This window comes from Orcinus orca, chromosome 2 (assembly GCF_937001465.1).
Source record: "Orcinus orca chromosome 2, mOrcOrc1.1, whole genome shotgun sequence".
NCBI lineage: Eukaryota > Metazoa > Chordata > Mammalia > Artiodactyla > Delphinidae > Orcinus > Orcinus orca.
The window spans coordinates 101,158,894-101,173,169 of NC_064560.1; the positions used below are offsets into that span (position 1 = coordinate 101,158,894).

Consider the following 14,276-nt stretch of genomic DNA (forward strand, 5'->3'; position numbering starts at 1 on the left):
CCATACAGCTTTAAGAATGTCAATACACCGTTATCGGACCTTCATCCAGACAGAAGTTACCATTCAGTTGTTCTGCAGTGAGGAATAGGGGAGCTGAGGTTTGTAATTATGATACCTAAATACATATCATGTATTAGAAAAAGAAAGGGCCTCTAACCAATGGTCTATGGTCAAATTATGTAGATTATCATGGCTTTGCATGTTAAGTAACACTGCCTGTTGTTCTCTGTAGTGGTGTGAGCAGTTACCAACCTAGCTCTTTCACTCTTTTTTTAGTAAAGGTAACATGTATTTTACAGATGACTAAAGGTTGACTGCACAAGCAGCAAACTGTGAAATCTGAGATGTTACGGTCAAGTTTCTAGTTTGGGAAGTAGGATATTCAAATGATCATGAAATAAAATATACATAGTCCATTTTCATTTTTATACCCATTTTTAAAAAATAATTCACATTGATAAAGCCCTATGAATTACATATATTTCAGTAAAAGCATCCAAATAGAAAACCATTACTTTAAATTCCATTTGTTTTAGACACTGAAAAGGTAAGTAGTGTAACAATAAGTGTTCTCAGTTTATTATTTTGGTATTATTTATCAAAGTACCAGTTTTTAAAGTTTAAAAAAACTCTCTTTTAAAAACCTGAGATTTCAACACAGCAGTTAATCTAAAATATGCTTCTAATTAAAATGCATTTATCATTTATATATCCTTAATAACATTCAATACATTTAAATACTATTTTCAGCATGGTTTCAAAGCAGTATGATCATGTTTGCTGCTGATGTTAAGTACAGAATTGAAAATAATTTCTAATATTTTCTATACAAATATCTAATAAATCCCAAGTAAAGAAGCTAGTAATACAATATATAAGTAGGCTTGACTTGTGAAATTTTCTAATGGTTCTCAAAGAAATCAGTTTCATGAGAATTCACTGGCTTTCCCCCTCTCCTTGGCTCATCCTTAACACCTGAGACAATACAGAGAATTACCTCCAGGTAGTGAATGCTGTTTTGATTAGGATTGCAAGGAACACTGGTGACCTCCAGTGTTTATTCTTTTTCCAGGTTGTTCTGTCCATTTTGCCCTTTTGTTTTAAAAATGAAAGAACTATGAAACAACAAAAATATACTGTTTCTTAAAATTAATGTCAGGCAAAGAAATGAGATGAATTTTTCATTTACTAATCTGGTATTTTTAAAACCTGTGCAGTTATACTAAATATTAATATGTAATTTAACTTCTATTACTCTCATAGAATTATAGTAACAAATTACCAAAAAAATCGCAGTTACATGTTTTAGCTGTTCTGTCAGTTTTAAATATGACTTCCGTTAATCTAGCAGAAATCATGTTATGCTGTTGAACCACCTACCCCTGCACAGCACACAACTGTTAAAATGTAAATTGCCCAACTATTTTTAGCTGTCGCTGAAAAAAAAATCCTGTCTTTGGGAATAATGATTTGAGGCATTGTGTTCATTTTGTTTATCAAGCAGCTATTCAGCCTCTAGTGGGTCCAAGTGCTTATGCAAGCAAAAGCTTTTAAGAATGCCTGCAGCTGCAATCCAACCTTCCAGGTAAGCTGCAGGTTCAGAGCACAGCTGCCTTAGGCTGCATAAAACTCAGATCCATCTGGAAGTGAGTTTCAAAGAGGATTTCAAATTTGAGTTTTCATGTATCACATGGAAGAGAAGGAGGGGGAAGAACATAGGAAAGAAGGAAGGCAAACAACCAAAAAGATGGTATCTCTACTTCAGCCTTAATAAAAAATAAAAACCTCAAGACCCATGCTGCTCCTTCTAGATTACTACTTGCCAAGCCAGATATTCCATTCAGTGTATACTTCGATGAGCTGTGACTCATCCAGCAGCACCTGCGCCCATGTGTTAAGTACTGCCAAATAAAAGGCCAACATCCATTTACACAACAAAGAGATGTACCCTACAAGGCATGGGGCCTCAATCCAAAAGCCCCACTCCCCATTTGTTCTAAGAAAAGGGAGAGGAAAAAAAATCTTCCCTCTTCACACCAGGGATTTTTAAATTGTAGGTGGATTTATGATATAGGTTCATTTACAAATACTTTTACTCTTTAACAGAATAAAGTATACTTAATAGCACAAACACCCCTACAGCATTTGATTATCATGGCCATTAACGGTTGTTCACCAAACCTTTCCAACCTCCTTCATGAAAGCTCTTTATTCTCAAAGGATACATTTTTGAGCAAAGAGGGATCAACAAACTAGCTGCTTGAAAGCTTTCCTGATGCTAGGCTGAAGTTAGGAAAGGCTTAATGAAGGCTTTAAAATCCACAAGGGCTTCACAATGAACATCTGACTTGGTGATTTATGCATATTAATAACCTCAGTCCTACTGAGGCAAGCTGAGCCGAACATGTCCTCCGAATCTTAATGTCTTTAGCTCCATTGGGATTATTACAAATGTAAATTTCTAAGATTCTCAGCTATTAATCTCTGTCTGTCCTCCTGTTCAGCAACATAATGACTAATTAAACATCAAAAGACCTGTACAGGAGATCTTCTTTGACAGCTACCAGCCTAGTCCTCTTCCCAAGAGGGGAATTCAGATGACAGGGCCATGGAGTAAAAGCGTATGAGTAAGCTACAAATCACTGAAGAGAAATCTTAAAAACCTAACACTGAATTTGGATTTAACTCAATCAGTGATTCCATTAAGTAGAGAACAGTTACTATGTGAAGTGTGCCTACTGATACCAACCAAATGTATCCTTACAGCCAGCAGATACTGAATACGTGATATCAGTTTGTTTACCACAAAGTCAAAAAAAATGGGTACTTACAGAAGAAGGCAAGCCAGGAGGCACCTTTCTGACTTTCTTTGCTTGCAAAGGATCTGCACGTGGGAAACAGTATATTTCATCAGCATTTATATTAGAAAAGTTTCAGACTTCAAATGAGCAGGAAAGAATTTTTCCTCCTAGTACCTTTCTTGTCTTCCAGCATTTAGAAGTAAGTAAGGGAATACAGGGATAGGGGTCTCATTCTTTCTAACTGGTTCCAGTGCAAAACAGGTACGCCTAATGAAGTGATATATTCTGAAATACATATCCCATAAGTTTGGGAAGATGACAGCAAAGTAAAACAAGAAAGAAAATAACAAACCAATAAGCATGTGTGAGAAAAGGGAATAATATTTCTTAAGCACCTATTATGTGCAAGGTTCCATATTAGGCACTTTACATCATTTATCTCAGCTCATTTGCAGAGGGGCATTTGGTACAACAGGTCAGTTTAATAATATGACTCCTTAAGAGAGACACAAATTTAGTGTTCATATCACATTGAGAATTAGGTTTAAAAGCATATTAAATAGACTAAAAGCTAATGCTAATGCTACAAGGTATTATGTTAAAAATTTGAAATAAAATTTAATAACTGAAAAATTAAGGTTATAATAATATCTGAGATATGCTACATAAACTATTAGATACAGGCATTGTCATGTATGATATCATCCTATAAGTATTCTATAAGAACATTTACTTTAACAATGTGTGGTTAAAACTGCAACTTCAGCACTAATTATTATACAATTTTATCCTTGGATATTTATATTTATTTCCAAGAAATAACTAAAGTATATTTCTTTCTAAGACACAAATTATTTATTAATATAATGGAGAATATGAATATTTTCATATGCCTAACAACCTTACTTGGTATTTTACTTTTACTTATCTGTAAAATTTAATACTTGTTCATCTTATTTATTGTAAAAAATGGTGTTAATTGCACCTTTCCAATCGTACACAAATAATGGATCAAATTCAGGATTTTTCAGAGGGGTTCACTATTAAGAAGAGAGAATGCATAAGAAGGCTGATGTTAATTACAATGTTTTTGAAAACTGTAAAAATTAGAACTGTAAAAATGGTATTTTCCTGGGTCATAAATGATATGACAATAAAACATGCAGTTGTTTAAGAAAGAATGAAACCCATTTAAATTGGGGCTGGGAATCTTTATAGTGAATATCCCAGGAGGCTGCAAAGCTAAAAAAGCAACTTTGTAAGTAGCACATGGAAAATTTTATACAATAAAAAGAGGAAAAAAACACTCATTAGCATCTATTCCCTACCCCAAGAGGCAGCCTATATTTCCTTAAAACAAAAGTGCCAAAGATAAACAACATCTGGCACACTCTATATTTATAAAACTTACAGGCAAAATTTTTGTTCTTTGTGAGGCTTTTCTAAAACCCAACTTTTCACAACTAGTATAGTATCCCTTGAGCAAAAGCCACACTCCATACATACCAAGAGAGTCAACTGAACTGTTCCTATCAGTCTGGAGCCCATCACTCTCTTTTGGGGTAGTTAGCAGTAGAATACATTGCTGTTTAGATAAGGACAGTTCTTCACTGCCATGGGAATGGAAATTTTTCTTTTATATTTTTAATCTCATCATTAGCTGCCACTCTACAATTATATAAATAATGTTGGATTCAAAATCATGAACTTAGGATACAGAGTTCACTTTTGGGAGGTTTCAAAGTGTAATAGTTAAGAGAGTAAGCTGATTGGATTCAAATTTCAGCTCCATCACACAGCAGCTGTGTGAGCCTGGGCAAGTTACTTAACCTCTTAGAACTTCAGTTACCTAATAACCTCCTGGAGTTATTGCAATAAATATAATACAGAAAGATGCTCAGGCAAGTGCCTAACAGAAAATGACACAATAAATTTTAGCCATTATTACTAGGTTTATATTAAAAACTGTGGCAAGAGTATTATAAGTTAGATACTGTTTTGCAGAATGTTGATTTCCTAAAGCATCTAAATAGCTTGAGAAGATGCTAAGATTGGCGTAGATTATCTCTGAAGTCCTTTCAGAGATTTTATGGATAACTGCAATGCCGAGAAAGAGTGTCTAAGACTGAGAAATAACAATAAAGAATGGAATAATAATCCACTAAACGGTATTCACCCAGGAGATGAGTGCACCTCCCTGGATACCAAGGCTTGGCTAAGTTACTTAGCTTCCAGGGTCTTGGTTCCTTATTTGCAACATGACGTTAATACTATAACCTCATAGAGTTTTTGTAAAGATACAGTATGTATACACAGTACCTGGCATAGAAGAAATAATCCATAGTACCTAGCATTATCATAATCAAAATGAAAATGAAGAATATATAAGCTTTAATTTCTGGAAAGCTTGAGTATTTATGAAATCCACTCCCCCTCCCTGCCCTCAATATTCCAATAGTTTATTTCCTCCTTGAACTCTTAGTAATAGTATACTGGTCTATATTAGTGCTTTTTATCACAGTGTGCGCTCACATAGCATACTAACAGATATTTTTCTAGAGTGACACCGCCACATCTAGACTCAAAAGAATGTTCTTACCCTGACTAATTTGGTGGGAAACAAAAGTGGAGATGGAGAAAAGATACTTTAACTTACCATTTCCTTAATGAGTGCAGTGGTCTAAATCATCGGAGCTAACAGTACATATACTCAACCACCCATAACACTGAGAGGTGGGCATATCTAACCAGAGCTTTCTATGCCTAGTATGACAATCCATCACTGTGCCCTTTTACACCCTCAAGCATATTCTAGACCCAAAGGCTAGGGATATTTTACCAAAATTTAGGTTTCACAGAGGTAGACATACAAATTAGGGGTGTCAACAAGTATTTGTGGAACAAATAACTGGGACATACTTTCTTTTGGTGGACTATGTTTATTTCAGAAGCTGGTCTATCCTTAATATAAACATGCTTTATAACTTCAATTTTCTTATATAAAGAATTCTTTGGTAAGAATAACCAAAAATTCCCACATTTAAACACTGACTGGATAGGGTGTCAGAGTATACCTGAGGCTTGCTGTAAGCAGCAACACAAAACAGATTGGCCTGGTTAGGCTATGTATAAGACATAAAAGAAGGAAGCTAAAGAAAATGAGATTTGCATGCTTGATAGTTACTGAGTTTCCTTTTGAGGTGATGTTTTGGAGCTAGAGATGATGGCTGTACAGTTTTGTAAATATACTAAATGTCCCTGGATTGTACACTTTAATATGGATAATTGTTATGCTAATTTTACCTCAGTTTTTTAAAAAGTGGGGAGTGGAAGCAATTAATATGCAAAGAACATTGGACTTGGAGTCAGAAAATCTTAAATTGTATCCTGCATAAATCACCTCTAGTTATATGAATGTGTCCTCTTTTGAGCCTCAATTTTATGTTAAAGCTAGTATTATGTCCACTGACTACTAGGACTGCTGTATGGCTGAAATGAGAATGTATACTATAAAACCACTTTGTAAACTGTTGAGCATTATATCAATTTTAGTCAAGAATAAGGTGTTAATATTAGTACATGACATTTTTATTACAAGAGGAAAAACTAATCCCATTGTTAAAGTTCCATTTTTCACTATTCAGTTCCTCTTATACTGATGACCAAATAAAAATATTTTTATTAAATATATGATATATTATTTTATGTAAATAAGCCCCAATATCATCGTGATACCCAAGAAACCAAATTTCTTCTAATTAAAAGTACAGCCAGAAGCATAGACTAAGGGAGAGTGGGGCAGGGAAGAAACATTTGTAAAATGGGGTTTGTTGTGTGATACACTTACCAAGTGCTGCAGAGTCATGGAGTGGTCTTCTCCTGGAACTTGTGGCAGAGAATGAGTAGTACGGTGTCCCAGGTTTTCCTGAAGAAGAGATTTGTGCTGGGCTTCCAAGCCCTAGATCTTGTCTCAGGAGACTAGACTATAAAACAAGGCCAAAAAAACAAGTTATCTTCTCATTGATTATGAACCCAGATCTGAAAATGACATCACTCCTGAACTATCTATAGTAACTTCAACAAACCCTTGAATTTAGGAAGTATCTAAGTACTTACTTGAATTTTATTAGACCATTAGTTTAAACCTGTATTTTCTCTTTTTCCCCATCCTCATGTTTCCTGCTTTCTAGTAATTATGTAGATCCATACACTCTGAGGTTTGAAAGATACTTTAGTTACTATGTAGTTCCACTCTTTAATCAAGAACATTTTTGAAAAATGGCCACTCAGCCTTTGCTTGAATGCTTTCATGACCACAAAAGGTAGTCAATTCTGTTCTTTTTCCATTTTTTTTTCCTTTTTGGAAAGCTCTCATTGTTTGAAGAGTGCCAATATTTTCAAGACTAGCCATTCCTGTTTTCTTCAACTGTGTCTCATGACATGGTTTGAATGTCCTCCTCACCATCCCTGATACAGACCTCTAGATTTTCCATTTGTCAAAGTCTCTTGCAAAGTAGAATGGAGAATAATGCCCCAGATGTGGCCTTATTAATGCAGAGTAGTTTTCAACACTACATTTAAACAACCCATTTGTGCTAGCTAGCTCATACTGAGAGGTTAAGAGTAATCACACCCTGTTACTCTTTACTGTAAAAGTTGCTCTTAAGTCATGTCCCTCCAATGGTTTCTTTGTTCAGTTTGTGTTCTTTGGTTCCAAGTACAAGACTTAACATTTATCTCTGATAAAATTCATCTTGTTATATTTGATCCATAATAATCATCCATTTTTATCCTTGTCCAGGATGACAAGGCTGAGGAGAGAGCCCTAATGTATGTCACAGTGATGTCATGAAACTGTGTCAAGCACTTCACTGAAATCCAGAGATTCAGCAGCCCTGACCTACTAAGGAATTGACCGTGTCATAAAGCAAATGAAGTTAATTTGGCAGAATTTGTTTTCAAGCTTTCTGGTAGCTGAGGGAAAAGGAAGACCTCAATTGGAAAGGGTGTTAGATATACTTGAGAAGATGCTCTCAAATGAAAAGAGCTGTGATTTCTCTCATATATTCACTATTCTCCCAGTCAATAATACCCCTTACTGTTATCACCATACTGTTGGTAGTTGTCATTCCAGCTACTGAGCATCATAAAGGTACTGAGAAATAAACCTCAGCTCTGGTTAGAAAGAATCAGTAGAACTTTATACTGCTAGTCATAATAGTCCAGTCCCTGCCTCCAGAAAGACTTTCATTTCAGTTTGTCACACTATTTAATAATTTTAAGTAATATTTATGTTTCAGCTTAAAAATCTAAGGTGGAATTAACATAACATAAAATTAACCATTTTAACATTTCCAATCAGTGACATTTAGTACATTCATAATGTTGTGCAACCATCACCAGCTAGTTCCAGAACATTTCGTCACCCCAAAAGGCAACTCCATACCCATTCAAACAGTCACTTTCATTCCTCCCCTCCTCCAGCCCCTGACAACCACTAATCTGCTTCTGTCTCTGTGGATTTAACTTATTTTGAATATTTCATATAAATGGAATAACTAATATGTGATCTTTTGCATCCAGCTTCTTTCACTTAGCATAATGTTTTTGAAGTTCATCATGTTGCAGCATGTATCAGTACTTCATTTCTTTTTAGGAATGAATTATATTCCATTGGACAGATATACTACAATTTGTTCATGCATTTATCCATTGATGTAACATTTTGGTTTTCTCCAGCTTTGGACTATTGTGAATAGTGTTGCTATGAACATTGGTGTGCAAGTATTTGTTGAGTATCTCTTTTCAATTCTTTTGGTTATACACTTAAGAGTGGAGTTGCTGGGTCACGTGGCAAAATCTGTCTAACTTTTGGAGAAACTGCCAAACTGTTTTCCATGGTGACTGCACAATTTTACACTTCATTGTATGACGGTTCTAAGTTCTCTACATCCTTACCAACACTTGTTACTTTCTGTTTTTTAAATTATAGCCATCTTCATGGTGTGAAGTGGTTTTGATTTGCATTTCCCTCGTGACTAATGATGCTGAACAACTCTTCTTGGGCTTGATGGTCCTTTGTATATCTTCTTTGGAAAAATGTTTATTCAAGTCCTTTGCCCATTTTTGAATTGAGTTGCCTTTCTGCTGTGGTATTCTAAGAGTTCTTATATGTTCTGTTCTGTATATTAGACCCTTATCAGACATCTGATTTGCAAATATTTTCTCCCATTTTGTAGGTTGTCTTTTCACTTCTTGATAATGTCCTTTGATTCACAAGTTTTTAATATTGATGAAGTCTAACTTATTTTTCCCTTTGTTTCTTGTGCCTTTAATGTCATATCTAAGAATCCACTGTCAAATCCAAGGTAATGAAGATTTATCCCTACATTTGCCCCTAAGAGTTTATAGTTTTAGCTCTTATACTTAGATCACTGACGCACTTTGAATTAACTTTTGTATATAGTGTAAGGTAGGGGGTCCAACTTCATTCTTTTGTATGTGGATATCCAGTTGCTCTAGAACTACCTGTTGAGGAAAACAGTATTTCCTAACTCAGTAGTCTTGGCACCCTTGTTAAAAATGAATTGGTCATACATGTTCGGGTTTCTATCTGGACTTTCAATTCTATCACATGGGTCTATATGTCTACCTTATACCAGTTCCACAGTGTTTTGGTTACTGTAGCTTTGTATTAAGTTTTGAAATTGGAAAGTATGCGTACTCCAATTTTACATTTCTTTTTCAATGCTGTTTTGGCTATTCGGGATTTCTTGAAGTTACATATAAATTTGAGGATCAGCTTTTCCATTTCTGCAAAACGATGCCATTGGAATTTTGATAGGGATTGCATCGAATCTGTAGATTGCTTTGGGGAGTATTGCCATCCTAACAACAATAAGTCTTCCAATTGATGAACACTGAATATTTTTCCTTTTACTTAGGTCTTCTTTAATTTCTTTCAGCAGTGCTTTGTAGTTTCCAGTGTACAAGTCTTACACCTTGTAGTTAAATTTATTCCTAGGTATTTTATTCTTTTGGATGATACTGTAAGTTGAGTTGTTGCTTAATTTTATTTTTGGTTTGTTCATCAGCGTAAAGAAATAAAACTAAATTTTGTGTGTTGATCTTGAAACTTCGCTAAATTCATTTATTAGCTCTAATAATTTTATTATAGATTCCCTATGTATAAAGATCATATCATCTACAAACAGAGATACTTTTACTTATTCCTTTCCAATTTGGATGTCTTTTATTTCTTTTTCTTGCCTAAATGCTCTGGTTAGAACGTACAGTAAAATGTTGAATGAAAGTGGTGAAAGTAGACATTTTTGTCCTGTTCTTGATCATAGGAGGAAAGGCTTTCATGTTTTACCACTGGGCATGGTATTAGGTGTGGGTTTTTCACAAATGACCTTTATCAAATTGAGGAAGTTCCTGCCTATTCCTAGTATTGTGAAGTGTTTTATCATAAAAGGGTGTTGAATTTTGTCAGATGCTTCTTCTGCATCAAATGTGATGATGACTGAGTGACTTTTCCCCCTTCATTCTAATTAATGAATGATCAATTCTCATATGTCTAATACACATGCATTCTTAAAATAAAACCCAGTTAGTCGTGGTGTGCAATCCTTTTAACACGGTGGTGGATTTGTAGCTTGCTAGTATTTTGTAGAAAAATTTTCATTAATATACAAAAAGGATATTGGTCTGTAGTTTCCTTTTTCCTGTGATATCTCTAGTTTTGTATCAGGGTAATTCTTGCCTCGTTGAATGAGTTAAGAAGTGTTTGAGAAGGGCTGGTGTTAATTCTCCTTTAAATGATCGGTAAAATTCATTAGTGAAACCATTTGGTCCTGTGCTTTTCTTTTTTGGGAGGATTTTTATTACCGATTCAATCTACTTGTTTTAGTTCTGTTCAGATTTTCTATTTCTTCAGTTTTGGTGGTGTGTATGTTTCTAGGAATTTGTCCATTTCTTCTACAGTGTCTGATTTTTTAGCATACAACTGTTCACAGTATTCTTTTGTAATCCCTTTTATTTTTGTAAGGTTGGTAGTAATGCTCCCTATTTTCATTTCTGATTTTAGTAATTAGACTTTTTTTCTTAGTCAATATAACTAAAGGTTTGTCAATTTTGTTTATCTTTTCAGAGAAGCAACTTTTGATTTTGTTGGTTCTATTGTTTTCCTTTTCTCTATTTTAAAAAATTTCTGCTCTAATCTTTATTATTTCCTTCCTTCTGCTAGCATTGGGTTTGGTTTTCTTTTCTTTTTCTAGGTTCTTATGGTATAAAGTTAGGTTACTGATCTTTCTTCTTTTTCAATGTAGACATTTACAACTATAAATTTCCTTCTGATCACTGCTTTCACTGCACTTCATACGTTTTGCTATACTGTCTCTTCATGTGATATTTGACATTTCAGTTTTTCAAAAAAAGCCTATTCAACAATGCTGGAGCACACATGAAGTAATCAGTATATTAAATCACCCAAAGATCATTGCATCTTTCAGAAATGTTTATAATTAAGAAGACAAATTTTTCAGACTTCTCAAAAGGTAAGTGATTCTTTGACTAGAGTTGATATCTTCTTTTACAAAAGAGGAAAGTGAGAAGAGGATTTCAATCACTAGACAATATGATGTGTATATGAAAAGACTGCATAATATCAATGTAATTACTTAGCATTAATCACACAAATTCCAACAGATACAAGGTTCAACAGATTAGGAAACAAAGGTGTTGACTAACAGACATGAAGGAGAAATAGCTCCCCTTAAGACAATAATCTCTAGGAGAAATGATAAAAATGAGAAAACAATTAATATAAATGTAAATGACACATGTATCCTTTCTATTTCTATAACAAACCATTAGAAGTGGATCTCCTGATTATGTTATTTGTGTGAGAATAGTGTGACCCAGGAATCATCAAGTCTCCCACACATTATACTAAAATTTCCATTGTTACATCTGTTTTGTGTTTCTTTCTTTCTGTTTTTTTGCCTGTGCTAGGCACATTTGACATTCCTCAAATAGCAATTAGAATATGGCTAGAGTATGCTAGATGGAACATATTATTACCACATGTTTGAGGGCAGGGGTCATGTACCTTGAATTTTTCCTTAAAAACATCATTAGTCTTTTAATAGGATGTTCCCTGCTCAGTGCAAACTGACTTTCATGATATCATGTTTTGAGGTGCCTGCTGTACTTATTACTTCATCTGTGTTTTCTCATGTAGAAGGTACATACAAAACTGGTCACTGTACCCACACAAACAAATATGTGAGAGGAGATGGGCATTCATGTATCTCTTAACAGTGTTCCTTTCAACATTTCCCTGGCATATAAATTCTAATGAGCATATAAGATGATGATTAATACTAGTGGTCAACAAACCATGGCCTACAGGTCAAATTGGGCTTGTTTGGAAAATACTTTTATTGGAACACAGTCTCAATTTACTTATATATTATTGGCTATGGCTGTTTTTGTGCTACAGTGGAAGAGTTGAGTAGTTGCAACAGACAATGTATGATCTGGAAAGCCTTAATAATTTACTATGTAGCCCTTTTTAGAAAATATTAATTGATCCCTTATGTAATGCTTTAATGGCAAAACAAAGGGCTGAGTTTGGAGGATGGTTAAGAAGTCTGTCTGCTTAAAGCTGTAAGATAGATAAACTTTCAGATGAATAAAATGTAGCCAGTAAGTTATTTCTTCAAAGAAGTCCAGTAATAGTCATAATAAAGACTAAAAGAAGCATAAAACAATCTAAAAGGTGAATAGGCAAATGTATTTCTTATATTCCTAAAAGTAAATAAAATGTGTACAAAAACTCTGATGTCCTGGAAACAGCATGGGCTTTGGAGTTAGTTAGCTACCCTGAGTTCAAAACCTGACTGTAAGATCCTGGGCAAATTATCTAACATTAATGCATCTGTTTTGTTTGGTTATATTAATATTTCACAGGATTACTGGGAGAAGTAAATGAAGCTTAAGTAAAAGTGAGTAGCATGGTGGTAGGCCCTAGAGAAAGTAAAAACTCCATTTCATTTTTTTTCCTCCATAGGTTACCATATTCTAAGTATCACAAAGAATGAAAATTGTTTCCTGGGCACAAACTCTTTCTCCTAAGTAAGCAGACCTCGTCTGCCCTGAATCCAAGACGGTTGAGTTGCAACTCCCAATGGCTAAAGTAAGATAGGATATTGGAAATAGAAAAGAGAATAGGCCCCCAGAGAAAGGATTGACAATTAGAGGCTAAATCCAAAGAGTGTGACAGATTTAAACTGTATCAACCTAGACCAAGAATAAACAGAAAAACGCCAACTTATTCTCAGAGTAATTCAGCAGAAGTGTGTGTATTTGTGTGCATAAACCCACATTTAGCATACAAACATCTACAGACACATATTGAGTGAAAGAATGCGTGTGTACCAATATGGTGAAATGTTAAATGATGAAACTCGATTAAGAGTACCTGGATGCTCACTGTACTATTCTGGTATATTTTCTGTGGGTTTGTAATTTTTCAAAATAAAAACTTGGAGAAAATCAGACTAAATATCAAGGATCCACTAGCACACCATCAAATGTACCATCTCAGTTAATATTTACTGCAACCTTACTAAGCATTACGTACAGAGATTTTATGTTATACAAATAGCAAACAGTGGAACCTAACTTGAATCTAGTTCTGTTGAAGAGGCTCTTTCCTCAATACAATAAAACTTCCACAATAGTCCAGGAACCCAATTACCATTTATAAGATTAACTTAAAAAAATATAAGTGACCTATAAATGAATTTGTGAACCATAATCCTAAAGCTGAGTTACCTATAGAATACATACTGGTAGGTTTTTCTACATATGCATGAAATAAAGGAAGAAAAAGAACAAATTTGTTTTAGGGAAAAAAGTTTCCTTGTTACCAATTTTACCGTTGATATACTTTTCTCCTTATTGTTGCCAAACCTGGAGATGTGGTTAGGAAATACCGTCTTCTTTTTCTCCAGTGAATATCAGTGCCAAAAAAGATATAGAAGTTGTTCTTTATTCAGCTGCCCTTCACTCAGCTGTCCTAATCATAGAAATAACCATTTCCCCATTTTACCTGTATCATGGTCAAAATGATTAGGCAAAGTAAATGTAGGAGAAATTGTTTCCTCCAAGAAGACAAGATGATATTTTATGCTGTTAACTAAAATGAAATGTTCAGTACTATAAGAAACACAGAAGAAGTTTAAGACAAGGTTTTCTCCACAAGGACTTGATAATCTAAGAAATAATACCCGTGGAACTAATGGTAAATATGACTTTAAAAATCAAGGACTAAACTATATATGCCTAACATTTTGATATTCTACCACTGACAAAATCATGTATTTTTCCTTTATTTGATCCTTCAAACATTTTGGTAAAATTAAAGTACACATAATAAACTACTGAATTTTTTCCTAAAATAAAATT

At 34.3% G+C, this 14,276-nt stretch overlaps 1 protein-coding gene across 12 annotated transcripts in view; it reads right to left on the reverse strand.

The window, feature by feature from the left end:
- Positions 1-14,276, reverse strand: part of TCF12 (transcription factor 12) — a 391,021-nt gene that overhangs the window by 76,457 nt on the left and 300,288 nt on the right. For 9 of the 12 annotated variants that reach the window (XM_033436993.2, XM_033436997.2, XM_033436996.2 and 6 more), the window contains 2 exons: positions 6,649-6,784; positions 2,832-2,884 (listed from right to left, as the gene is read on the reverse strand). In XM_033436993.2, the coding sequence (XP_033292884.1) occupies positions 2,832-2,884; positions 6,649-6,784 (189 nt within the window). Of the gene's footprint in view, positions 1-997; positions 1,093-2,831; positions 2,885-6,648; positions 6,785-14,276 lie in introns of those variants that run through there. The other 3 variants (XM_033436994.2, XM_033436999.2, XM_033437003.2) reach the window with 2 other exon arrangements.